Genomic DNA, 26297 nt, shown 5'->3' with positions numbered 1-26297 from the left:
GCAATGCCATCACCTCATACCACAGCGGTACTGGTTTATGTCGTCACAGTTCCGCTAGCCAGCAGCGGGTGAACGACTGGCTGAAGAGCCGCAACCAGCAGAAATGGGGCTAGGTCATCTACCGATGCACGTACGGCGACGAGTAGGCGACTACGAGGCCTGGGCACGCTTCCAGGACCTCATCACGCAGGGTCTGCGTCTCGAGCTCCAAGAGCTTCAAGAGACGGAGGACGTGTCACAAAGCGTCGTAGACGGCTCCGACTGGATCTTTGTGTCCGACCCGGCGCCCCTGGACGGCGCGTCGCGGGACACGCTTCACAAGCGCTTCGTGCCCTGGGTCGCAGAGGAGGAGAGGGAGAAGGTGCGAGGGAGAAGGAGGCCAGGGAGAAAAGTGAATCCCTCGGGGGATACAAGTGGCCGGTGTGCTATAAATCGTCCCGCCACACGTACTTTGTGCAGGTGGACGAAGCGTCTCTGCGCAGTGTGCTTGATGTGGACCTTGACGACAAATACGACGAAGATTGGGTAAATCTGGTACGATGCCAAGAAGTGACAGACTAAGATCACAGCGCGGAGACAAGAAAGGAACAGGAAGAGTATGCACGGCAGCTGCCGGAGGATGGCGATGAACTTGCCACCGAGGACTGGATCATGATGGCAACTGGCTCAATAAGAATGGGTACCTATGCTTGCTTAAGCGGAAGTACGGAGGACTGGCATTGTTTCTACTCTGCGCCAACAAACTTTGTCATTTATTGAGAAGGTCGTGGGAACTTGCAAGGAGTCGCAATTATATTGACAAGGAGAAATATCTCTGTGAAAAGCACAATGAGAGGATGAACGGTAGAATTCAAGACGAACGGTTACTCCCATGGGTATATTGGTCGCGGATTCTTGTTATCCAATGCTTTTTGAATCTGCTTGAGCAGTATTTCGGCAAGGTATAGCTAAAACGATTAGCGTCACCACGACGATAGAAAATTGCAGCATCCCTCCATCTCCCATGGCGCTTCAACACAAGATGGCATCGCGAGAGACTGCACCAGGAATCATGTTGCTTCGGCTTGCGACGGTTGTTGGGGCCAGTAAAATGACGAATTTCTTTTTTGTTCCTCTATGAATGAGTCAAACAGTTTCGCAAGTTCGAATTGATTGAGTTGGGCTGTGTTTTGTTTTTAAGGTGTAGTAGCCAAGTCGACCCATGGGCGTTCCACCGATAAATTGGGAAGCAATCTAGGTCGTGCACATGCCCTCTTCAGCATCTTTGCACTCGGCGTCCATTGGAAACCACCACAGTAATTTTGCCTTTGTAGATTTTTTTTTCTTGTGAGATCTAGAGTTTCCCTGTTCCTGCGCGAGAGCCGTCAACCCTGGCGCGATGTAGCACTTATTTATCAGCGCCATGTAGATACCTTGGTCGGATCGACGAATCCCCGGACTTATGCACGTTGCATTCCCAAGACTCGCGGCGCACCATACATTACCTATCTGTGCTTCATATCTAATGCAGCCACCAAGTCCCCCTTCCGACTTACACCGGCAAACGTCGGCGAAGCGGAACAAGGCCGAGCCAGCGCACGACAGCCTCTAATTAGCGTGTGGGGTTATTAGTGCCAACGGTTGTCACTGCAGTGGACTCTCCTCGACAACGGAATGAAACCTGGGAAATGAATGTCAGTTTTGTGAAGATAAAGTATTTAAAATGCTCTCATAGTACACTTATGCATTTGTTCCGCGGATTGTAGGTATCAAGTCATACCGTTCACCGCCAAGTCTCGAGGAGCGCGTCCTGGGACTCCATAAACTCTGGGCAACAACCTCACCAGCCAGTCGCCAGTCTATCCGTCTGCTTGACTCGCGCGAGAGATCAAAGAAGATTAGCTAGCCCTTGCCCCCCGCAATGACCCCCGCGCAAAAGCGTATATCAGTGCGCACGGCATTTCCTTGCGGGAGAAACTGATTCCGCCGCTCAGGTGCAACATTTCGAGCCCCCGTCCATCGCACCACAGGGCTGCACTTGGGAGGTAGCATCTATTGCGGGCCGCCTGCTGATACTCGGTGCACGCTGCTACATGGGCGTTTTCTGGTTTCCCCATAAATGCATGCTATATGCTTGAGGATGCCGCTTTATTAGCTCTCTGTGGGTTCCCCCCCCCCGTGCTCCAAGATGCCACTTTTGCCGTAGCCCTGTGGCTGGACGAATAATGATCATCTTGGTCTGGAACCGGCGACCTGCCCCGGCTCTTGCTATCTTTGGACCCGTCGCTGCGCCGAGGATGCGGATGGCTTTGCCGGTGGCTGGCAGTTGAGGCGCAATGTGACAATCCATTGCAGACGTCGCTGACAACCCTGTGCCTGTAACCCAGACTTGTAGCTGAGCAGGCCTCATATATGATTCCCACGACCCTGTCTGCATCAGTCGCCTGCGTCCCCGCATTCTGGATAGAGGCAAGTTCTCCTCAATTGACTTTACCATGACAGCTGCGACGCCAGAAAAAGCACCCGTCGAACAGGTCGTCGGGGTCGACGCCCTCGCCGTCGCGCCCCTCGACCACGCCGAGGACGGCACCGCCAACAAAAAAGTCACCCTCGTGCAGGGCTCCGAACGATGGGCGCAGGCCGCCGCCGCCGCGCCGCCCTCGGCGCTCTCCAAGAACATGCTCTTCGTGTACCTCATGTGCGTCGCGCCCTTTCTCTGCGGCAGCATGTCCGGCTACGACAGCTCCATCATGGGCAGCTTCCTGGTCGAGGACTCCTTCCAAAAGATGTTTGGCGCGGGCGTCAACGGCTTCGCGGCGGGCTACATCACCGCCGTGTACCAGATTGCCGGCATCGCCGCCATCCCCTTTATCAGCCTGTGCAGCGACCGGCCCGGCCGCCGCTTCGGCATCTTCATCGGCTGCGTGCTGTCAGTCATTGGTGCGGCGATCCAGGGCACCTCGGCGGCGACGGGGTCGCTCGGGCAGTTCCTCGCGGGGCGCTTCCTGCTCGGCTTCGGCGCGGTGATTGCGCAGGCGGCGTCGACGACGTACACGGTCGAGATTGCGCACCCGGCGTTCCGCGGCCTGCTGGCGGGCGGCCAGAGCAGCATGCTCAACTTTGGAGGGCTGCTCGCGGCGGCCGTGTCGCTGGCCACGGTCAACATGCCCGGCAACAGCAACTGGACCATCCCGACGTGGACGCAAATCATCTGCCCCGGCGTGGCGGCCGTGCTGGTGTACTTCCTGCCCGAGTCGCCGCGCTGGCTGTACACGCACGGGAAGCGCGACCAGGCCGTCGCCTTCATGGCCAGGTACCACGGTGACGGCGACGCCGAGAACCCGTGGGTGCGGCTGCAGCTCGTCGAGTTCGAGGAGCAGCTGGCGCTGGCGGGCCGCGAGTCGTGGTACGACTACCGCGCGCTGTTCGCGACGCGCGCGCGCCGGTACCGCCTGGGCAACAGCCTGATGATTGGCGTCTGGGGCGCGCTGTCCAACGGCGGCATCTCGTACTTTATCGGCGCCTTCTTCAGCAGCGCGGGCATCACGGACCCGACGCGCGTGCTGACGCTCAACGTCTGGCAGAACTTTATGAGCACCATGGCCAGCTTCATCGGCTCGCCGCTGAGCGACTTTCTCGGGCGCCGCCGGCTGCTGCTGCCGACGCTCTTCGGCATGGGTCTGTCTTGGGCGGCCATGGCGGCGGGCACGTCGGTCGTCGAGGGCGACGCGACCAACGTGGCGGCGGCCAAGGCGGGCATCGCCTTCTACTTCATCTTCTCCTTCATCTACTGCATCGGTATCACGCCGCTGCAGGGCGTGTACGCGGTCGAGGTGTTTGCGTACGAGCAGCGCGCCAAGGGCGTCGCGTTCCAGAACCTGGGCGTCAACGCGGCGGGCCTGATCAACCAGTTTGCGACGCCGGTGGCGCTGCAGAAGATTGGGTACAAGACATATGTCATCTTCAGCGCGTGGAACTTTGTGGAGCTGGCGATTTCGTACTTTTACAGCGTCGAGACCAAGGGGTACACCCTCGAGGAGCTGGACGACATCTTTGAGAGCCCGAACCCGCGAAAGGCGTCGACGCAGAAGCGGCGGGTTGTCACGATGGTGGAGTAGTGCAGATCGAAGCCGGGTTGGTAGTCTGCGCAGGGGATGACAGAAGAGGACAGGTACTCGTTTGTTTGTGAGAGATTGAATCAAGTAATGGTCAACACAGAACAAAGAAATTTATACAGTAAATACAAAGAATTATTCTCCAACTTTCTTGTCCGAATATAGAGCAAACAACCTCAAATCCATCCACTTTGCTAGACGGGCATGAAAGAATTATTCTCTTATTTTCTTGTCCAAATATAGAGCAAATAAACATCCGATCCATCCACTTTACGAGACGGGCATGTATGAGATATTTGTTGCTGGGGGCGGTGTTGCTAGCGCTTATGCTGAATGAACAGTTCTAATGAGCAACCTGTGTTGAATGCTGACGAGTTTGCATGCAGTCCATCTCATATACTTGAATACTGAATATTGGCAGCCATAATATTATAGCTGCATTGCCTCGCGTGTAAGTGGACTCGTAGCGGTCTGGATGAGGAGGGCAACCGCCACGCCGCAACTAGACAGTCAATCGGCACAACGCAACACAGCAAAAAATGGCTCAAATAATAGATGATTTTTAACAAAATCCCTCGTAGATACGAAGACGCTTCGTGAGTCAATTACGGTCCATTATTGGCGGTCTGCTATGACTGTTGCCTCATCGGCGGCGGCCCATAAGTTTCGACGCACAGGGCGCGCCAATCGATAACCGTCTGCACCGTCCGGCTGCCAAATAAAAAGTGCCGACGGCCAACGGCCCACCCCAGCTCGATCCCCTCCGACTGACTGACATTTATCTAGCTCATTCACTCCCGTCACTTTCCTCACGTCGCTACCCTTCCACACCGACATCAATTCCGAAGGGATTGCTTCATCACAACCATGGCGTCTCGATTGGCTCTTTCTAGGCACTCTGCCGCCGCCCTGCGCTCCCTGAGCCGTCCTGCGCCCGTTTTCACCCGCAGCTATGCCACCGCCGGTGTCGGCGCCAACTCGAACCTGTCGTCGCCGACTCAATCCAGCATCAACGTACGTTTTTTTTTGGCCTCGCTTCGCTCGAAACTTGGCAGCCGCGTTTCAGTCTTGATCACTAGATAGTTGGAACGGTTGGATATTCTTAATCAGCAATGGCTAACAGTCACAGCGCGACGCAGAGCTTCCCAACCCCGATCCCGCCGCCGACTCCCCGAGCGCCGCCCTCGTCGCCGAGCACGCGCCCTACATGGTAGCCACGTACGCCCGGCCGCCGCCCGTCTTCGTGCAGGGCGCCGGCTCCTGGCTGTGGGACGTCGACAACCGCAAGTACCTCGACTTCACCGCCGGCATCGCCGTCACCGCGCTCGGCCACTGCGACCCCGAGTTCACCGAGCTCCTGACGCAGCAGGCCCAGACGCTCGTCCACGCCTCCAACCTCTACTACAACCCCTGGACCGGCGCGCTGTCTAGGCTGCTCGTCGACAAGACGCGCGAGTCGGGCGCCATGCACGACGTCGCCCGGGTGTTTGTGTGCAACTCGGGCTCCGAGGCCAACGAGGCCGCCATCAAGTTTGCGCGCAAGGTCGGCAAGGTCCTCGACCCCAGCTGCGCCAAGACCGAGGTCGTCTCGTTCAACAATGCCTTTCACGGACGGACCATGGGCGCCCTGTCGGCCACGCACAACCCCAAGTACCAGCAGCCGTTTGCGCCCATGGTGCCCGGCTTCAGGCAGGGCACCTACAACGACATCTCCGGCATCGACGCCCTCGTCACGGAAAAGACGTGCGGCGTCATTGTCGAGCCCATCCAGGGCGAGGGCGGCGTGCAGACGGCCTCGCAGGACTTTCTGGTCGCCCTCGCCAAGCGCGCCAGGGAGGTCGGCGCTGTGCTCATCTACGACGAGATTCAGTGCGGCCTCGGCCGGACTGGCCAGCTCTGGGCCCATGGCCACCTACCCAAGGAGGCCCACCCGGACATTCTCTCGACAGCAAAAGCCCTCGGCAACGGCTTCCCCGTCGGCGCCGTGCTCGTCAACGACGCCGTCGCGGAAAAGATTGCCGTTGGCGACCACGGCACTACCTTTGGCGGCAACCCGCTCGCGTGCCGCCTCGCGCACTACATGGTCACCAAGCTGTCCGACCCGGCCCTGCAGGCCGACGTCCGCGCCAAGTCGGAGCTCTTCCGCGGCGGCCTCGCCAAGATCCGCGAGCGCTTCCCGGACCTCGTCAAGGAGGTGCGCGGCAAGGGCCTGATTCTCGGCCTGCAGATGACCGAGGACCCGACGCCCGTGATTAAAGCCGCGCGCGAGAGGGGCCTGCTGGTCATCACGGCGGGCACCAACACGCTGCGCTTCGTGCCGAGCCTAAAGATCTCTGAGGAGGAGATTGGGATTGGTCTGGGGATTCTGGAGGAGGCGATTGCTGCGACTAGACAGTAGACGGAAAAAGAGACCCGTGATGAAAATAAAGAGTAGACTACGGCGTTTGGCACTTGCAAAGCTTTTGGTATATAGAAAGGATATCCTTATTTGTTTATATCTGCGCTCCGCACATGTCGTGCTTCATTTGACAATAGTACATCATCATGTCGAGTGGCCCCCTGTCGGACCAATGGTATGAGGTCTGTCTAGCGTCTCCGACAGGAGACCTAGATAGTTTTATAATGATTTAAATTTTTGATCATTCACCTGCAAATGAAACAACAAAAGAGATTTTCTGCACGAATTACCTCTGCTGGGCATTTTTCGACTGCAGGGTAGCGTATGGGATTACCCCAGACTGGCCGCTTGTTACCCCAGGTGGATCGCCTGGCCGGCCCGCTAACAGCTGTGATGCGGTCGATGTTGGGCAAACAGGACAGATTTAATCGGAAACGGGACTGAGTATTGAATAATGCATCATATACATCTTTCGAGTTTTAAAAATTACTCGCAAATCTTCAACTTGTTTCAGCACCGAGTGCGTGCACTTTGCCATGTCGCTCCCGTCCATTCCAACCCACATCGACTTTCACATGTCAGCCGTCAGCATCACTAACAAGTTAGCGCATGTGTATCCGTAGCAAACAGAGCTTATGACCCTTGCGCTTTATTACCTGTTGTAGAAGCCCTCGTGCAATAGTCGGTGCCCAATAAGATCTACCTTTCCCATGTAAGCGTCAGTCCCCTTTTTTCTTGCATTCTTCCATTCTTGACCGCTGGCAGCCAACGTCACGCGGGCCGCCAACTTTCACAAGCCAGCCAGCCTCGAGGCGGCCGTGCCCCTCCACACACAAGCTTGCGGGGACCAATACAAAGGGAGACAGACTGCAAACAGGCCAGCTTTGACCTTGTTTTCTTCTTCTCCCTCCCTCACCAAAGCGACTCCATTGCAAATTTCTCGCATTGTCGTCCTGGCCCAGAATACCGAAATTCGTGCCGACACTCCTTATCAAAACCGCGAGATTATCACCAGCAACCCTTACCCACGACGCTATCGCAGTGGCTAACTAGCTCTACGTCACAATTTACACGTGGGCGAATCGCCAGCTTGTCTCAGCCTCTAACACATGATGAATTGGGCATTCCAAATATAACCCAACTCGCGTCTTTAAATCGATTTCGAGCGCTACTCATACATCATCACCACCACCCGCGTCGCCATCATGATTGACCACGTCCTGGGCCGGCCTTCGACCAAGTCGCGGCGCCTGCAGGTCCTCGCCGTGCTCTCCCTCTGGGGGCTGTACCTGCAAAAGGGCGGCAAACACGGACCCCCCGGCATCCGACATGTTTCTCAGTTCTTCAGCAGCCGCCTGACGTCGTGGCAGGTCTTTGTCATGACCATGATCTACATGTACGCCGCCCGCAACTTTTCCGCCCTCGTCGGCCTCGCCAGCCCCGAGCCCATGGCCAACATGTACGACACGACCTACTTCCGCGCCACCTGGGTGCTCACGGCCATGGACGCCGGCTTCTGGACCGCCATGAAGATTCGCGCCAAGTGGGCGCGCGACATCGCGAGCGTCGTCTTTTCCATCTTTTACCTGTTTGCGGCGGAGCGCGCCGACGAAAAGGTGCGCAAGGTGAGGGGCATGATCACCGTCGAGCACATGCGCGTGGCGTGGAACAAAGGCACCACGCCCTACTTGCGCGTGCTGCAGAGCTTGATGCGCCCGCGCTTTACGAAATGGCCCCCGAGACAGGTCCGCATCCCGCGACCCGCGAATAGCGACTACAAGGAGCCCGTATCGGCGTGGCTGTACTTTGACGGGCCGTTGGCCGACCTGGCCGACCACACCCGCCTGATTCTAGATATCCCCGGTGGCGGCTTCGTGGCCATGGACCCGCGCTGCAACGACGACAAGCTCTTTGCCTGGGCGACCAAGTCTGGCTTGCCGATCCTGAGCCTCGACTACAAAAAGGCGCCCGAGTTCCCTTACCCATATGCGCTCAACGAAGTGTTCGACGTTTACTCTACGCTGATCCGGACGCGCGGCAAATGCATCGGCATGTCGGGCGAGCACATTCCCAAGATTGTGATTACGGGCGACAGCGCGGGCGGCAACCTCAGCGTCGCGGCCACGCTCATGATCCTCGAGACGGCCAGCACGCCGTTCCGCAAGACGCCCCGCGGCAGCACCCTCCCGCCGCCCGACGGCCTCGTGTGCTTCTACCCGGCGCTGGACATGAACATTGGCAACTGGATGACGGATGAGCAAATGTCGCTGATTCGCGACCGCAAGTTCCGCAAGACGAACCGCGCCATTGTGCGCAAAAAGAGCCGCCAGTACACCGACGTTGTCGGCACGCCGTACCACTCGGAAGACGAGGACGAGGCGTCGCCCAAGGACAACGCCGTCGACGTGAGCAGTAATCCCATGGACCAGCTGAAGGGATCCCGCCCCGAGTTCTCGCACAGCGGCCCGCAGACGCTCAGCGCCCCGACGTCGCCGGCGGCCACGACGGCGACCGTCTCGCACCACCCAGAACCCATGAAGACGCGCCTCGCCACGTCGTCGATGATTTCCTACGTCAACGACCGCGTGCTCACGCCCGAGATGATGCGCGCCATGATCATCCTCTACATTGGCGAGCACAACCGGCCCGACTTTTCGCAGGACTACATGCTGAGCCCCGTGCTCGCCCCCGAGTACCTCCTCGCCAAGTTCCCCAAGACATACTTTATGACGGGCGAGCGCGACCCCCTCGTCGACGATACCGTCATCTTTGCGGGCCGCTTACGCCGCGCCAAGGAGACGACGCGGTCCGGCCTCTTCTCCGAAGAAGAGCTCGACGCGCAGGCCGACACCTCGCCCGAAGTGGTGCTCATCCCCGGCGCCTCGCACGGCTTCATGCAGTTTCCGGGCATCTACCCGCCGTCGTGGCGGCACTTTGAGCGCAGCGCCGAGTGGTTCGACCAGCTGTTTGTCGAGGCCGAGGAGGCGCGGCAGTCGCACGTGCGGACACGACGGGTATCGCGCAACGAGGAGGCAAGTCGCAGAAAAGCGGCGGCCGCGGAGTCGAGTGGCGACGAGGACAGGCCGTTGGAGATTAGCATGACGAAGCTGACGAGAGGACGGAGCGCGACGGCGGATAAGAAGGAGGGAGCGGAAGAGCAGGAAGATGCGGAGGCGGAAGAGACTGAGGAGAAGCCGAAGCGCAAGATTAAGCAGAACAAGAGCCTGCTGAAGCTCAAGAGCACGGATGACCTGCTGGGACGGCGCATGGCGGGCGTGGCGAGCGGGTTGACGGGCACGGGCGAGGAGGATTGAGGAGCTGTACATTAGAACGCTCGATACTGTTGTGCATTGAAGGACAGGAACTGCCTTTTAGCGGAAGACCTCAGGAATAGTCCTGACAAATACATTTTGATTAGTCTGAAAAAGTGACAAATAGACAAGCACAGTTTTTTTGTTAAAAGCCAAACGCTCTTCCGGCTTCTTCACTTCTGTGCGAGACGGAAAAGCCACCAGAATAGAGAACAAACAGTGGAATCTCCAAACATCTTTTAAGTCTTCGCGCACTACTTGGTGCCCTTTGGGCTCTACTCATGGCTGCTGGTCCCCGTCGGGCAATACTATCCTGCAGCGGCACGGCCCCCACTCCTCGCCGCAGGAGTAGCAGAACTCGGCACCACAGCGACAGGCTTTCCAGCAAGCCGTCAGCAAACAAGAACAATCCCGCCATGTGCCTCACAACCTCAAGAGGAAGAATATCGGGGATGGGAACTGCAGACTTACTCATATGATTACAGCCCGTGGACAGCTCAACCAGGGTCCTGCACTCGGGGCATCGCTTCCACCCCCTCTCCTCGGCCATGCGCAGCGTCTCCAGCGCCGCCCCGTCCGCCGGGCACTCGCCCTCGCCGTGCCACGCCTCTTTGCACCAGGCGCACGTCGCCGCCTCGCACCAGATGCACGTCGCCCTGTTCCCGTGCACGCTCTCGGGCGGGATGAACTGGCCGCACGACCGGCAGTAGGTGCGGTTGCGCGCGCCGTGCTCGCGCTGCCTGGCGCGGTACCGCGCCACGAGGTCCGCGGGGAGCAGGGCGCTGCTCGCCGGGTCCTCGGCGACGGGGAGGGGCTGCGCGCAGCAGCGCGCGGGGAAGCGCGACTCGCCGTCGTCGTCGAGGGCGGCGCCGAGGACGCGCGTCATGCACCCGGCGCAGTAGCGGTGCGAGCAGGGCAGGTGGATGGCCGAGGAGGGCGGCCGGATGGCCTCCATGCAGGAGACGCATTCTGGCGCCGCGGCGGATGAGGAGGAGGGGCCGGCGTGGTTGCTGGCGCTGACGCGAGAGGCGGCAAGCGCTGCGTGGATGCGGGCACTGATGCGAGAGGCAGCAAGCGCTGCCAGTAGGTCATCGTCGTTGTCGGAGTCGTCACCGCCTCTGATATCGTGCCTTGCAACAGCGGAGCGGGAGGAAGCAGCGCCGGCGTGGCTGTTGACATGGATGCGAGAGGCAGCAAGCGCTGCGTGGTTGCGGGCACTGATACGAGAGGCAGCAAGCGCTGCCAGTAGGTCATCGTCGTTGTTGGAGTCGTCACCGCCTCTGATATCGTGCCTCGCAACAGCGGAGCGGGAGGACGCAGCGCCGGCGTTGCTGTTGACGCGGATACGAGAGGCAGCAAGCGCTGCCAGTAGGTCGGGGTCGTCGTCGGAGGCAGCAAGCGCTGCCAGTAGGTCGGGGTCGTCGTCGGAGTCATCGCCTCCGACCTCGTGCCTCGCGGCAGCGGATGAGGAGGAGGCAAAGCCGGCGTGGTTGTTTACACGCATGCGAGAGGCAGCAAGCGCTGCCAGTAGGTCGGGGTCGTCGTCGGAGTCGTCGCCGCCTGTGTCCTCGTACCGCGTTCGCGTCCTCCTCGTCGTACTGGGACGCATGTCTGGAGCAGTGGCACGACGACGACGACGCTGTTCAAACTCGTCAAACTCGTGCTGCTGCAGATCCATGGCAAGTTCTCTGTCGAGGGTTTCCAACGAGCGTCGCTGCCGCTGCCGCTGACGCCCTCTGAAAAAAGAGCTCGGGCCATGATCTCGTCGAGAAGCAGCATCCTGGGCATCTTGAAACTGCAGCTCAAGAATCAGATTCAACGTCGCAGGGTCCATCTCCTCGTCCATCTCCATGGCGCCGAAACCGCCCTTTCACCTAGGATTTCCTCGTCTTTTAGAGAGCTTGCAGGGACTTTCTTCTTAGGAAACTGCAAGTCTGTCGCGCGGGTATAGCTTTTGGACCTTTGGATTGTGGACAGAGATGGAAAGATGGGTGTTGCTTTTATAGACCAGTGTGACGAGTACACCCGCGACGTGGATAGGCTGGCAGGCCCTCGTGACCAACGATGGCTCGAAAATAAGGCGGCAGAAAAAGAAAAAAATAGATTCCTTCTTCTGGTGTACAGCGTTTCAAGAGCCTGGCAGTTTGCTTTGAGCGGGCAGAGGGGTCTGTAGGCATGATGTGGAAGCAACCTATGCCCAGAGCCTGTTGGCATGGATCCGACATCCTTGGATGATTGTATACTGAATCGGATAGCCCCAAAGTTGGTAGGTGTCTGCATCTTGACCTGAGGCTAACAATGTGCTTCGAGGCAGGATGCGTGCAAAAGACCATATCTGCTCAGCAGGCCGAATCAGTTTTGTCGGCAAGGCCGTTAACGCCTTGGCGGCCCATCGGCTGCCAAAATCCCTGATATGGTTCGTCGAGGACATCGGCAGTAAGCCAGCTATCCAGTGAGAGCAGAAGCGGAAGATGCACTCAGTGCATGAGCCAGTGCGGTGCTACCGCTGGCTGGCTATCTGGTTGCTCCTACGCAGGTACGCAAAGAGGTCCCGTGGGAGAATTGCATAAAAACCAAAGCTGTAGCTTGCTTTCCCAGCGTACCACGGAAGACCTTCATCGTTTCTGAAAGCTGGGCGTAACTCATATCATATCAGGACGACGTCGACCGTAGATGCCTACTGTCTGGACCGGTGTATGCAGCTTCAGCAGCACAGAGGCCTTGCCCGACCTCGGGGTGGCCTTTGCTCGTCTGCACCACGCCTGTCCCATTGCGACACAATAGGTGGTGCAAGGCGTACTCGAAACCGGAAATGTGCATCTTTTAATACGCCGGGTTTTTTCTTTCTTTTTTCTTCTCCTTTTTGCAACACTGCTCCGTAGGTGGCGCCGAAGCTACAACTGTGATATAGAACAGTGCATGCTGCCTATTACCGGTATTGGCTATCAGTTACACACTACTGGTATAAGCCAAAATAGTTTACTGTGATGGTGGGACTCTAAAAAGGTATGGAAGAGAGGAACAACGTATATGAGAGCGCTGTACGTCTAGATTTAATGAAAAAAAAAAAACTTCTTAATCTATTGGAGATGACCTAATTAGAATGTGTTGATGGATTTGGTCCGTCGATTACTGACTCTGGCACGGTCGCTGACTTGTACGAGCTGGCCGAACGGCCGTGGCACTTCGGCTGCTCCATCGCGCGCGGCAACTCTTGCGTGGCGCTCGACTTGAAGCTCTTCTGAGTGATCACTGAAGCATAAAAAGATAGATCCGAGTTTTCTGCTCAAAGGCTCGCGTGGTAGCAGATTCCTTGACTGTGAATGTTTGTCAATGTCTGCGGCCTGGACCTTGCTAACGGCGCCGTGTTCGATCGCATGCTGTTGTGCTGGGTTACTCTTATCAATCTACTCGATACAAACGTTGCTTTTTCTTGTGTCCTTGCGAAGCCAAGGCACAAGTTTCACTAGTCTGGCTCGAAAGTCGCTTCTCACTCGAGGTCAGGGCCTTGGTCCCTTGTCTATGCAGACTGGCGTTACAGAGCTCATCGCCACGAGGGTTGATGTTGGAGCAAATGGGTAAAGCCTCAAAGCCCAGCTTATAGGGGATGCCGGCCGGGGTTTTCTGGTCGGGCGGGCTCTTGCAAGGCAGAATCATGACGTCGTAGCCGGCAATCACGGATCCACGATCCACTGGTGGATGATTGAAGAAAAAAAAGAAAAACGAGGCGGGCAGATTTGGTTGCTCTTTTTTTCTTTTCTTTTTCTGCGTAGTACAATAGCACAGAAAAACGCCCGTTCCTTGCTGGTTGCTTAGAGACTGGGGAGCAGGGCCTTAGTTAGTGCCAGCCCAAACGACTTTGACGACGGAGAGGAAAGAACAAGGCCGCATTGTGGTGGATTTGGCTGTTTAGTTAGCTTGGGCTTTACCAGTACGGATACTCGCTGGCCATCAGCGCCTAGCGTAGCCGTTTGATCCGAGAAGCTGCATAAGTTGGCGCAGCTTCAGCGCAGGCCTGTCCAGCGCTTGTCCAACCGGAGGCCTCGGCCACGCAGACGTGGAGGAAACTGATGGCATCCTCAAACAAATGCCATACCAACAGGGGAAAAAACGCCTCCACAATGGCTCTTCGGCTACAATGGCGGAGCGGGAGAAGCGTGCCTTGGCGATGAGCTGTTGTCTGCCCTGCCATGGCCGCTGCGATAGCTCCAGACGCTAACAACTAGTTACCAGTAGTGAAGCTGCATCTCGCCGCCGGGGTTTTCGAGGCTGGCTGGCTCACAGTCGACAATTCAGTCCATCATTTCTATTCGCCAGTGGATCCGATATGCCGAATCTCGTTTCGTGGCGGTGTCGAATTGAGCCAGCCAGGTGCACCACCCCAGCGCGTGGCTAAACCTTCATCTCCAGTCGCACGCACGGCGAGCTAAGCCAGCTACCCAACTACCCCTCCCCCTCACTTAAAGCTATCTAGCTCCCCCAGGCTACATCCTGCTTCCTCTCTTCTTCTTTTTTTTCCCCGTCTCTTCTTCAGCTCTTCATACTCTTATCTCTCTCGAACCCCTCACAGCCAATCGTAATCCAGTCACCATGGTCCATCTCTCCCGCGTCCAGACCGGCCTCAACGACCCCACGGCCGAGCAGCACGCCGCCGACCACGCCAAGGACCTGCACCACAAGGCCTCGCAGCTGCACCTCGCCGACTACAATGACGAGTTCACCACGTCCATCTACGGCTCGCGCTTCGCCCGCGAGGACCTGCCCAAGAACCGCATGCCCGAGGGTGCCATGCCCAAGGAGGTGGCCTACCAGATGATCAAGGACCAGCTGAGCCTCGACGGCAATCCCAAGCTCAAGTGCGTTCACTCACTTGCCCAATTCCGCTCCTCGGAAAAAAGACGACATCTTTTTTTGTGCTAATGCTCCTCGCAGCCTGGCCTCTTTCGTCTCGACTTATATGGTGAGCCACCCTCTCCTCCATTGTCCATGAAAGAAATGTACTGACCAAAGACAGGAAGACGAGGCCCTCAAGCTCATGACCGACGCCTTTCCCACCAACTTCATCGACTACGAAGAGTACCCCTACACCGCCGACATCCAGAACCGCTGCGTAAACATGATTGCCAACCTTTTCCACGCCCCCAACGACGACGTCATCGGCACCTCGACCGTCGGCTCCTCCGAGGCCATCATGCTCGCCGTCCTCGCCATGAAGCGCCGCTGGAAGCTCGCCCGCAAGGCCGCCGGCAAGTCCACCGAGAGCCCCAACATCATCATGTCCTCCGCCGTCCAGGTCTGCTGGGAAAAGGCCGCCCGCTATTTCGAGATTGACGAAAAGTACGTCGACTGCACCCGCGAGCGCTTCGTCATTGACCCCGAGGCCGCCGTCTCACTCGTCGACGAAAACACTATTGGCATCGTCTCCATCCTCGGAACGACCTATACCGGCCATTACGAGGACACCAAAGCCATCAATGACCTGCTCGTCGCCAAGAACATTGACTGCCCCATCCACGTCGACGCTGCCTCGGGCGGCTTCGTCGCTCCCTTTGTCGTGCCTGACCTCGAGTGGGATTTCCGCCTGCCCAAGGTTGTTTCCATTAACACCTCCGGCCACAAGGTACGTCCCTGCACAATACCACTCTCACTTTTAATCTCATTTTCATCTCACTGACACCCCCCAAGTACGGCCTCGTCCACCCCGGCGTCGGCTGGGCCGTCTGGCGCTCGTGCGAGTACCTCCCCAAGGACCTCATCTTCAACATCAACTACCTCGGCGCCGAGCAGTCTTCCTTCACCCTCAACTTCTCCAAAGGCGCCTCCCAGGTCATCGGCCAGTACTACCAGCTCATCCGCCTCGGCAAGCACGGCTACCGCGCCATCATGAGCAACCTCGTCCGCACCGCCGATCACTTGTCCGCCCGCCTCGAGGACCTCGGCTTCGTCATCATGTCGGAGAAGTCGGGCGACGGCCTGCCTCTCGTCGCGTTCCGCTTCGCCGAGGGCGCCGAAAAGGGCGCCAACGCCGACCGCGCCTACGACGAGTTCGCCCTGGCCGCCCACCTGCGCGCCCGCGGCTGGATCGTCCCCGCCTACACCATGGCGCCCAAGACGGAAGGGCTCAAGATGCTGCGCGTCGTCTGCCGCGAGGACTTTTCCCGCAGCCGCGCCGACGACCTCATCTCCGACGTCAAGCTGTGCCTCGGCATGCTCGAGACATCGGACAAGCAGTCGCTCGAGCGCGCCAAAAAGTACATCAAGGAGCACGTCTCGTCGCACGGCAAGAAGAACCACGACCACACGGCCCACGAGTACAAGGACGAGGAGCACTCTCTGCAGGGCAAGACGGGCAAGACGCACGCCATCTGCTAAGTGGCGTAATGAGGTATGACGATATACGAAGCGTAAAATGTAGATTGTAAATATACAAAAATATACTCTCTGTTTACTAAAAACTGTGCAAATGCAAAGCGCCGTCTCTACTTTTTATTCTTTTTAAGCACAATCTGCAAGCCAAGCCGGGCGAGACGCACGCCTTCTGCTACTATTCAGATAGGCTCCCGCTTCAGACGGTTCTTTTCCGTCTTCTCTCGACAGCTCGTAGTCATTGCCAATCTCTCCAGATATTCACAACAGGCTATCGTGGGCAAGCAAGGAATGTGAAAACTAGAGCAGTCGACCATCATGTCATTCTTGGGGTCGAATATTTAGTATGTTGCTCCTGTTTAGGCCGCCGAGCGAGACGTGCTTCTGATTCGCAGAGATCCCTGCAAAGGTGTGCGTCGTAGGCGCCGAGTAAATACGCTCCTGGCTGCCCCTCCTCAACTTCTGCCAAGGGACTATTTGTAGCCATCCTGGCCGCATTGTCCAGCTGCCTCGATTATAGGCTTCGCACTAAGTTAAAACCAGGTCGCATTTGGACCCCATATCTAGCGCTTTGTTACTTGTCCTTGTGCGAAAGAAATCATTCTCATAGAAGTTATATTCGACAGTGTGAAATCGTGCGTGGCCGCCGTCTCCATGGCCAGTCGGGGCTATGTGCGCACTCATCATGCAGGATTATTAGCTCCGGCGCGTACAGCCTACCAAGATGATACCATACCTCGACCCTGCCCTGTCCTACCCCTTTCGACCCCATTAACCCAATCCTACTCGATTTGCGCAACAGTCTGTACAACCTTTTTTTTTCTGATTGTATTCCCCCAAGTCTAGGACCATGTGCACTCGTCCAACATGAGAGTCGACGGAATAGCATTGCCCAGCTCCAAGCAATACACCATCGCATGGATCGCGCCTCTCACCTGTGACCTCGCCGCCGCGTCGGCCATGCTGGACCAGGAACACGCACCGCCCTCGAACTTTCACCCCAATCCCCATGACAAGAACTCATATACCTGGGGCCGCATGGGCGAGCACAACATCGTCATCACCACCCTCCCCGCCGGCCTCCACGGAACGGCGGCGGCGGCTGTGACGGCGTCCCGTCTCGCCGCTTCGCTGCCGCATATTGACACTTGCGTCTTGGTCGGCGGTGCCGGCGCCATCCCCAAGATCAGCACGGTCAAGGACGAGAATGGAGCAGATTCGGAGTATATCGACGAGCGTCGTGATATCCGACTTGGTGACGTGGTGGTCAGTCGGCCAGACGAAGCTACTGGCGGCGTGGTCCAGTACGACATTGGCAAGGCCAAAAAGGGTCGGACCTGGCAGCGGACTGGACATCTGAACGCTCCGCCGCAAGAGCTGCTAGGCGCACTGCGCAAGGTCCAAGCGACGCACTGCAGGGGCAGGTCCAAGATGCCCATGTTGCTGGCCGAGATGTGGGAGAGGAACCCTCACATGGCTGCCGCTTCATGTGCCAGCAGTCCGTCTTTTACGCATCAAGGTGTTGAAAACGACAAGCTTTTCAAGTCAGCATACTCTCACGCCGATGACGACCGCGACTGCGAGGGCTGCTGCTCGCCTGCACAGCAGGTCATCCGTCCGCCACGCGACACCACTGACCCAAAAGTCCACCTCGGTGTGATTGCCTCGGGGAGCACCTTTGTCAGGGACTCATTCACGCGAAGCAAACTCGCAGCATCGACAGGGGCAGATTGCCACTGCTACGAGACGGAAGCTGCGGGAGTCATGCTCCAATTTCCGTGTCTGGTCATCCGCGGGATTCACAACTATGCAGACTGCCACAAGAGTGATCGCTGGCAGCCATATGCATCTGCTACAGCCGCGGCGTGTGCTAAGGAGATTCTCCTCCATGTAACACCAAAGAAGTGGGAGCCCACGTTTTCGTGGAGCGACATCTTTTTCTGTAAGTCCCCATCTCTCCCTGAAATCCGCAGCCCACCGTTGTCTGGAGCGGAGGCTTTGCCGGTACTGACCAATTTACAGTATCCCAAGCTTTTTGTAATGTAAATGAACAGAACAAAAGGGTCCACAGCCTGCGGTAAGTCTTGAATCATTAGCTCTTTTTTAAAAACTGTACTCGTGCTCATATCTCTCTTGCCGAGGAGTAGGTCGACATCGCAGCCCCCCGCACTCTGCTTCCCCAGCTTTCCGAATCGCGACGTAGATCTTGCCCTAAAACAAGTCGGCTATGGGATACCACAAGACAGGCGCACAGATGCTTGGTCGAAAGTACAAGATGAAATAGATCGACACAGCACTTCTGTATTCTCGACTGTGCGGGACGGCGGGCACGCGCAAACAACATGTCAGACAGGCTATGACCGACAGGCAGAAGGTCATGCAACATATCGCGGATGAGTAGTGAATGGTTGTCAATATAGCTTTGCCGTTTGAAGATGGAGACACTTTTTACCGCCGGTGTCGCTGGCGTCTCGAAACGATGCATGTGTCCCCATCCGCCAGACTCCAACTCTCTACTAGTAGTCGCTCCTTTCCTCCCTGCTCTTTTCCCAGCACATGGACCTGTTCCAGCGCAGGCTCTCGTCCACATACCAAATCGACTCCCAACACGGGGCGCCACCGTATTCCAGTGTCCTGCCCGGGCTCATGATTCGGCTCCTTCAAGGCTGAATCCTCCCTTTTACTTGTTCTTCACTACTTTTTCTTCATCGGACGAAGTTTAGGTATCTACAAGACTGCTCGTTCAGTCATAATACCTACTGCTGCTAGGGACTCTGGGACTAACTTGGTAGCTAAATGATAGCTTTTCTATATTCTATATCAAATATCTATTATCATGTCTGTAATTCTGTTGGGTCTTGAATAATTCTGGCAGGGCCTTCACATCGCGTTACGCCCATTTTTTCCATGTAAGGGGCTCTGGTAGATCCCAGGTCCCACGTCCAGATGCAACAGCCGTAAGGGCTGGTTGTATAAGCTATAGTTGGACTCCTGGTTAACGCTCGCTACTGAGATTAATGCCTACCTACTCTTTTGCCAGTTGGTGTAGCAGTACAGGAGAATGCTACACCAGAACCTCCTCTCCCGGGTAGGTGCCCGGGAGTTAATGCTCGAGCTTGCGGAACATGGAAGCAGCATCATTGTGACAGTGACTTGCCTGTACGCCAGGCCGAATGTCCGCTGGAAACCCCGAATCATCCCCCGCACTAGCCGGCCGACAGCGGTGTCCCTCGGCTCTACAGCGCCCAACGGCCACCCCAACCACCCTGCATTTGGTTAGGACCCGCCTGGCTCAAGGGTGGCTTCAGGGTCGAAGGTCGACGGACACTAACCATCTGACAAGACACCACAATCGCTGCATTCCTCTCCTCGCATCTGTTATTTCCATGCCATTCACGCTCCTACCTACGCCAACATTGTAGCAACTCGAATCTCGTTCCTTGCTGCCATACATACAACTGCATCGACTCAGCCTTCACATGTCCAGGCTCGTCACCGCGACGTTGCCTTCTCACCGCCCACATCGTAATCCGTCAGCCGCAACGTCATACTCATGGCCAGCACCACGCCGCCGCCGACCCGGCGCGAGAGCAATGCCACAGCCCCAGATGTGCCCATATCACGCTCTTCTGTCAGCGCAAGCGTCAGCGTCTCGCTGTCCCCCAACTACGGCTCCGACTCGAGCGAAGATGGCCTGCGCATGACGCCTGCCGAGGCCCGTAGGTTTGCCCGCCGCAACCTGCGCCGCTCCTCGGCCACACCCGACCTCGTCACGAGCCTTGTGCGTCCGCCCTCGCCCGAGGCATTCTACATCACGCCCGAGATTCACGGCCGTATGAGACACGGGGGAGCCATGCGCGGTCTGCGCCGCCGCACGTCGGGGTCGCTGGCTGCTGGTGCAGGCACCGGTGGTGGTGCTTCGACAATCAACCCGGATCGCCGCTCGGGACCCCTACTCCCGCCGCACAAGTCGTCTCTCGACATACCAAAGCGGTACGGCGGGCTGTGTGTATTTGACATGTATTCGCTGTCCTACGTTGCCGAGCCCGACACGAACTTGCTGTGCCCGATTTGCCACGACCCGCTTGTCGACCCGGTCACGACACCGTGCGACCATACATTTTGTTACCGATGCATTCGACGGAGCATATCGTCAAGCCCGTCCGGGACAGCCTGTCCCATCGACCGAGAGCCGCTTTTTTGGGCGGACTGCTTCAGCGCGGCCCGACTTATTCGCACGCAGCTTAATGCGCTGGTGGTAAAGTGCCCGTACACCAGCAGAGGATGTACAAAGGAATTGCGCAGGGAAATGATAGAGAAGCACGCCACCCACGAATGCCGATACCGAGACTACTATTGTCCCGACAAGGACTGCACCAAGAAGCTATCCTTCAAACCTACCGACGACATGTGCCATCACAAAGAGACATCCTGCACGGCGTGCTTGGAAAAGATTGAAGAGGTTGATGCTGAGCTGCACTTATTATCTTGCGTCAAGACCAAGACAAGATGCGAAGCGTGCTGGGATTTGGTTGTGCGATCACATATGGACTCCCATCGCGACCTGGAATGCGACGGAGTCGAAGTTGGATGCCCTTATCAGAATCTTGGCTGTCCAGCTCGTATTATGCGTGGGCAGATAGGCGCCCACACGGTTTGCTGTCCTTTTCACCCAGAAACACCCTCGGGTATCATCATTCGCTCGCAGCGCGACGTGATCCAATCGTATGGCGACCTTAGTAGCCAGCTGCGCGATCTTCACACCCGACAGGCTGAAACGACGCGGAAACTGGATGAAATGTCGGTCAACCGTCGTTTCGGAGGCAGCGCCCCCGGCGGCATCGGCCCTGCGAGCTCCGCTGCCGGTGAATCAGCCATCAGCGACAGCCGAACGATGCAGGATCTGGACGCCGGCTTCGAGGAAGTCCATCAGAACCTGACACACCTCGAGGCCCGGCAGAGCATGTGGACCCTGAACCAGGTCATGCCGATCCGGGAGGAGGTGACGGAACTCCGCAACAACATCAACATGATCCGCATGCACGTCAACTGGCTGCTGAACCGAAGCCGCGAAGAGGGCCGTATTCGAGCGGCCAACAACACGGGCGCGGCAGCGGCGGCGGCCTCGGCGGGCATACGCAGGAATAGCGCGGGAGAGGGCATCCCCATGCTGCAGGAGAGGAGGCGATCATCGGGCATGGACGCGGATGTGCCACGACTGTAACACTGCTTGATATTATGACATGATGTGTCGAAGCGAAAATGCATATATAGTTTCCAATGGTTCGAGTTTCCGACATGAAGGACATGAAGTTGCCAGTTGATGGATTGGCACAGTGAAAGACACAGTGAAGGATGCTGGGCTACAATCTTATATCCACCTCTCAGATTCAATAAGAATCATCAATATGACTTTTACGATACAGACATCTGACCGATATACATTCATTGGCCCGGTCCGATTACTCGACGTCGCCGAGGCTAGACCCCATGTTAAAGTCCGCTCCAAACCCGGTCCGCAGCGGAGATGGCGGCGGTGGCTTCACCGCACCACGTTAAATAGGATACGGACGTAAATGGTTTTTTTCCTTCTGTGGGAAATGTCTTCTGGTATATTTGCCAGTCGTTTCAAACCGCAGTGAACTTTTAACCAATTTTCTGCAGGTGTTGGCAGCTTCTTTGACAGGGCGCTGCACCGAAGATTCGTCTCACTGCTTCTGTGCGCTTCCATCCTGCCTCGTCTTGTGCGGCTGCTCAGTCAGCTCCAACAACGTCAAACAACGGCGGAACCATTGGTCGAAGACATTAACAGAGTCTGAGATTGGGATCATACTTGGGAAACATTACACGACAAAAAGCACTCGTCGCAGAGCAACACACAACAGCAAGACTACCTGAGCAACGCGGCCAACCCAAGCTCCACTATATCCCACCTTCAGCACGTCACAGGCGGCACCGGCGTGAATCGAATCTGGGCGGCCAACAAGCCAAATCACACTTCTTCTTCTCTCCCCATCGTCCGGCTGCCTGGAAGCTCGCCGTTCTGTCCTTATCCGCCTCGGACATTCTGTCATTTGCCATCTTCATTTAGCGCCGGTCTTGCATTTTCTCCTTCCTTCCGCTTCCTTACCTCCGCCCGCCTGTCTCTTCGTCTTCGATATTCGTCAGCATGGATCCCAACGACCAGCCTTACGGGGGCAGCGAAGCTCCCGATAAGGAGAAGATGGATCAGGTAGGCCATGATTTCCTGCCGCAGAGTCATCGTTCACTGACACTCATCTCTCCCGAAAGATTCGAGCACGCCGACTCGCCAAGCTTGGCGCACCGAAACCCCAGCCAGACGACAGCAGCAGCAGCGCCGACGGCCAGGCCACGCCCAAGCCAACGACAGCAGACACACCGTCCGGCGAAGCCGCTCCCAAGACAAAGATCAACATCACACTCGCCGCCGCGGCTCCCGCGCGCTCTGGACCTAATCCGTTCACGCAGCTCCGCATGGACAAACAGAGCGACGCCAACCGCCCGGCTGGCTCGCCAGGTACAACCAAATCACCCGCCTCGCCGCGCAAAAGAAGCTTACAAGAGATTGACGACGGCTCCACAGCCAGCAATGCCGCGCCCCCGCGCAAACAGCCCTCGCAGCAGGCCGCTGAGACGGACGAGCAGTACGAGCACCGCATCCTGACCAACGTCTTCCGCCTCTCCGTCGACCCCCACCACATGAGCACCCCGCAGGGCGTCCGCCTCACCTTTCTGCCCAACCTCAACGAGGAGATGAACGAGTCGGGCGAGCCCCTGCGGTTGTCGACGAGCACGCTAGACCAGGCCATGATCGAAGCATGCAGCAACTGGCCCGAGGACAAGCCGCTCCTGAACTACCTGCTTCCTTGCTGGAAGCGCGCAGTTAAGCAGGCCGGCCAGAAGACGACGTCCCCGACGCGGCAGCAGCTACACGAGGAAGCAAAGAGATTGTGCATGAGCAACTGTCTGTTTGCTATCACAATGCCGGATCTCTACGGGTTAGTATATTGGCGTGCTGGAACTGGTCCCCATTAACGAGTATCTAGTCGCTCTGCGAACCCCAACCACGATACCATTGCGCCACAGCTGCTCCGGCCACCTGCGGACGAAAACAGCATCTGCTACGACTTCATACAAGAGGCAATCAAGAGGTTTGACGAAGACGATGCGATCCCAAACATTTTCAGCGATGCCATGGTTCGCATAAGTAACCAGCTCGGGACTATATCTATGAACGAGGACTACAAGCCATATGTCCAGGTATGTACACAACGTCTTCCCGTTCAAATTGATGCTAACAGAACAGGCTTTGATCGCCTACACACGATTTCCCATTCTCATCACAAACCTCTCAAAACACGCCACCTTTAACATGGCACAGTCTGCCGCGGGCATCGAAAAGCACACTTTGCTAGGTCCCTTTTTCCGTCTCTCGCCCCTTCAGCCCGAGGTGATCAAGAGCTACTTCCCAGGTGCCCGATCGCTGGACAAAGGCCGCATAACAAACGCGCAGGAATCTCTTCGCATGGTGTTGCGAACTCACCAAGACGACCTCTTCATGATTGCCAACGCCTTCATAAGAGCAGGCGCAGACACAAGAGCTCGAACACTGGATTGGTTCGCATACATCATGAACACAAATCACAAGCGAAGAGCTATTCAGGTTGACCCTCGAGAAGTTGCTTCTGACGGTTTCATGGTCAACATTACCACAATCATGGATCGATTTTGCGAACCCTTCATGGATAACGACTTTAGCAAGGTGGACAAGATCGATATCAAGTACCTGCGGCGCAACCCTCGTGTCGACATCAAGGACGAAACCAAGATCAATGCCGATCAAGCCACGGCTGACAAGTACTATGAGACGAAAGAGGGCGGAGAAAGCAACTTTATTTCAGAGGCCTTCTTCCTTACGCTCGCGGCCCATCACTATGGCAGCGAGGCATTAAACTCTCAGCTCAAGAACCTCGACAGAGACATCAAGTACCTGGAGACGCGGGTCCAGGCCATGGAAGCAGAGCGCCCAAAGGTGGCCAATAATCCACAACAACTACGCCTTTTTGAGGAGACAGTGAAGCGCCATGTTGCCGTCCTGGAAAGAACGATTGGGCTGAGGCATGCTATTGAAGGTGTTTTACTTGATGAGCGCATGCAGAGCACATCGCTCCGCTTCATGCGCTATGTTGCAGTCTGGCTGCTGCGCATCGCCACTGGCCAAGACTACAAGCCCGGCAAGGAAAGCCAAGTCATCAAGCTTCCACTGGCCGACCAGAACCAAGAGGCGTTTGCGTGCCTCCCCGAGTATGCGCTGCAAAATATCGTAGACAACTTCAAATTTGTCTTTAAGTGGCTACCTACCATTCTCCCCAGTGCCGTTGGCGAAGAGATGATTGCCTTGTGCATCACGTTTCTGCGCTCATCGGAATGGATCAAGAACCCGTACCTCAAGTCTTCTCTAGTGTCATTGCTGTTCTACGGCACGTGGAACTTTTTGCACCTGAAGAAGGGTGTTCTGGGCGACCAGCTCATGTCGCTGCCTTTTGCCAACGAATACCTTCTTCACGCGCTGATGAAGTTTTACATTGAGTGCGAGTCGACTGGCAACAATGCCTTTTACGACAAGTTCAACATTCGCTATGAAATCTTCCAAGTCATCAAATGCGTTTGGTCCAACGACGTGTACAAGCAGCAGCTCACGCGGGAAAGCAAGTAAGTATTAAGTGGCGCTCAGACAGGGCCGTGCTGGAAATGTTGCTAACATATCTATACAGGGTTAACCGGGGCTTCTTTGTACAGTTTGTCAACATGCTACTCAACGATGCCACTTATGTCCTGGACGAAGCACTCAGCAAGTTCCCCAAGATGCGCGCCTTGGAAATCGAGCTCAAGGACCAGAGCCTCTCGGCAGAAGACCGCCAAAAGAAGCAGGAAGAACTGCAGACTCTCGGCAGCCAGGCCACCTCGTACATGCAGCTCGCTAACGAGACGCTCGAGATGATGAAGCTCTTTACCAATGCCCTCAGCGACGCCTTTACCATGCCGGAAATCGTATCGCGCCTGGCCAGCATGCTCAACTACAACCTCGAGACGCTCGCGGGCAAAAAGGCGGCGGCGGAGCTCAACGTCGAGAACCGCGAAAAGTACCACTTCCGCCCCATCCAGCTGCTGTCCGACTTTGTCGAGATTTACCTGCACCTCGGCCGCTCGCCCGTCTTCATCGACGCCGTCGCCGCCGACGGCCGCTCTTTCAAGCCCGAGGTGCTCGACCGCGTCACAACCATCCTCACCTCGCGCCACCAAAAGGACCCGTCCGACATGGCGCGCTGGGAAACGCTCAAGGCGCGCTTCAGCGACGCCAAAAAGGTGCTCGACCAGGCCGAGCTCGACCTCGGCGACGTGCCCGCCGAGTTTGAGGACCCCATCATGGGCGACCTCATGCGCGATCCCGTCCTGCTCCCCAGCAAGCACATTGTCGACCGCTCCACGATTGTGCAGCACCTGCTCAGCGATCCCAAGGACCCCTTTACGCGCCAGCCCATGACGGTCGAGGACGCGCTGCCGCAGACGGAGCTCAAGGAGAAGATTGAGCAGTGGCGCGCGGAGAAGATTGCAGAGGCCAGGGCCAAGCTGGTCGCCTCGCAGCAGGTGGAGGAGAAGCCGAGCGCAGGAGCGGAGGCGATGGATACGACGGAGGGGTAAGGGAAGCGAGAGTAATAAATACGATGGATGGAGTTGTTGTTTGTTTCTCCTTTTATTATTATTGCAGTGTGACTACGTTGGCTTACATGTGTTTCGCAAACTCGGGGGTTTTTCTTTTATAGATTGCATGTGTATTGCCGCAATGCGCAAATATGAAGAGAAAAAAAACAAGAAGCATTGCCAAAAGCTATGAATCAAGATGCCCGACACTGTCTATTTTGTTTCAGTGTCCAAGGCTTGTCAAAAATGACCTGGTATTATGTGAATGAAGAGAACAACGCAAAACAACTCCAAGAGTACCAAAACGATGAGTTATTCTGTGTGTGTGTGTGTGTCTCTCTCTCTCTGTCTCTCGCTCTGACGCACACCCACAGATAGTCAATTTACGAAACAGAAAGAGGCACG

At 56.8% G+C, this 26297-nt stretch overlaps 10 protein-coding genes across 10 annotated transcripts; 8 read left to right on the top strand and 2 right to left on the bottom strand.

Moving 5' to 3' along the window:
- Nucleotides 1-103: 103 nt before the first annotated feature.
- On the top strand, nt 104-561 carry LMH87_009468 (uncharacterized protein; the record flags this gene model as incomplete). Its single annotated transcript, XM_056196466.1, has 2 exons — nt 104-361; nt 460-561. The coding sequence occupies 2 exons, from the start codon at nt 104-106 to the stop codon at nt 559-561; spliced, it is 360 nt and encodes a 119-aa protein (XP_056053609.1).
- A 1913-nt stretch (nt 562-2474) lies between these two features.
- On the top strand, nt 2475-4097 carry LMH87_009467 (uncharacterized protein; the record flags this gene model as incomplete). The annotated part of the gene is made up of 1 exon (XM_056196465.1): nt 2475-4097. The coding sequence occupies one exon, from the start codon at nt 2475-2477 to the stop codon at nt 4095-4097; it is 1623 nt and encodes a 540-aa protein (XP_056053608.1).
- An 864-nt stretch (nt 4098-4961) lies between these two features.
- Nucleotides 4962-7541, top strand: LMH87_009466 (uncharacterized protein; the record flags this gene model as incomplete). The annotated part of the gene is made up of 4 exons (XM_056196464.1): nt 4962-5108; nt 5224-6448; nt 7190-7204; nt 7258-7541. The coding sequence occupies 4 exons, from the start codon at nt 4962-4964 to the stop codon at nt 7539-7541; spliced, it is 1671 nt and encodes a 556-aa protein (XP_056053607.1).
- A 156-nt stretch (nt 7542-7697) lies between these two features.
- On the top strand, nt 7698-9806 carry LMH87_009465 (uncharacterized protein; the record flags this gene model as incomplete). Its single annotated transcript, XM_056196463.1, has 1 exon — nt 7698-9806. The coding sequence occupies one exon, from the start codon at nt 7698-7700 to the stop codon at nt 9804-9806; it is 2109 nt and encodes a 702-aa protein (XP_056053606.1).
- A 276-nt stretch (nt 9807-10082) lies between these two features.
- On the bottom strand, nt 10083-11655 carry LMH87_009464 (uncharacterized protein; the record flags this gene model as incomplete). The annotated part of the gene is made up of 2 exons (XM_056196462.1): nt 10083-10180; nt 10275-11655. 2 exons carry the CDS (start codon nt 11653-11655, stop codon nt 10083-10085), a joined length of 1479 nt encoding a protein of 492 aa, XP_056053605.1.
- Nucleotides 11656-12856: 1201 nt separating this feature from the next.
- On the bottom strand, nt 12857-13460 carry LMH87_009463 (uncharacterized protein; the record flags this gene model as incomplete). The annotated part of the gene is made up of 3 exons (XM_056196461.1): nt 12857-12883; nt 12941-12993; nt 13298-13460. The coding sequence occupies 3 exons, from the start codon at nt 13458-13460 to the stop codon at nt 12857-12859; spliced, it is 243 nt and encodes an 80-aa protein (XP_056053604.1).
- Nucleotides 13461-14393: 933 nt separating this feature from the next.
- Nucleotides 14394-16175, top strand: LMH87_009462 (uncharacterized protein; the record flags this gene model as incomplete). Its single annotated transcript, XM_056196458.1, has 4 exons — nt 14394-14659; nt 14736-14763; nt 14818-15423; nt 15489-16175. 4 exons carry the CDS (start codon nt 14394-14396, stop codon nt 16173-16175), a joined length of 1587 nt encoding a protein of 528 aa, XP_056053603.1.
- Nucleotides 16176-17036: 861 nt separating this feature from the next.
- On the top strand, nt 17037-18566 carry LMH87_009461 (uncharacterized protein; the record flags this gene model as incomplete). The annotated part of the gene is made up of 3 exons (XM_056196457.1): nt 17037-18111; nt 18192-18246; nt 18317-18566. The coding sequence occupies 3 exons, from the start codon at nt 17037-17039 to the stop codon at nt 18564-18566; spliced, it is 1380 nt and encodes a 459-aa protein (XP_056053602.1).
- A 1156-nt stretch (nt 18567-19722) lies between these two features.
- On the top strand, nt 19723-21393 carry LMH87_009460 (uncharacterized protein; the record flags this gene model as incomplete). The annotated part of the gene is made up of 1 exon (XM_056196456.1): nt 19723-21393. One exon carries the CDS (start codon nt 19723-19725, stop codon nt 21391-21393), a length of 1671 nt encoding a protein of 556 aa, XP_056053601.1.
- A 945-nt stretch (nt 21394-22338) lies between these two features.
- LMH87_009459 (uncharacterized protein) lies at nt 22339-25892 on the top strand (the record flags this gene model as incomplete). Its single annotated transcript, XM_056196455.1, has 6 exons — nt 22339-22401; nt 22461-22707; nt 22774-23188; nt 23237-23450; nt 23497-24902; nt 24965-25892. 6 exons carry the CDS (start codon nt 22339-22341, stop codon nt 25890-25892), a joined length of 3273 nt encoding a protein of 1090 aa, XP_056053600.1.
- Between the last annotated feature and the right edge of the window lie 405 nt (nt 25893-26297).

This window comes from Akanthomyces muscarius, chromosome 5 (genome assembly GCF_028009165.1).
Source record: "Akanthomyces muscarius strain Ve6 chromosome 5, whole genome shotgun sequence".
In the NCBI taxonomy this organism is placed as follows: Eukaryota; Fungi; Ascomycota; class Sordariomycetes; order Hypocreales; family Cordycipitaceae; genus Akanthomyces; species Akanthomyces muscarius.
This window is presented reverse-complemented; position numbering and strand designations above follow the sequence as displayed.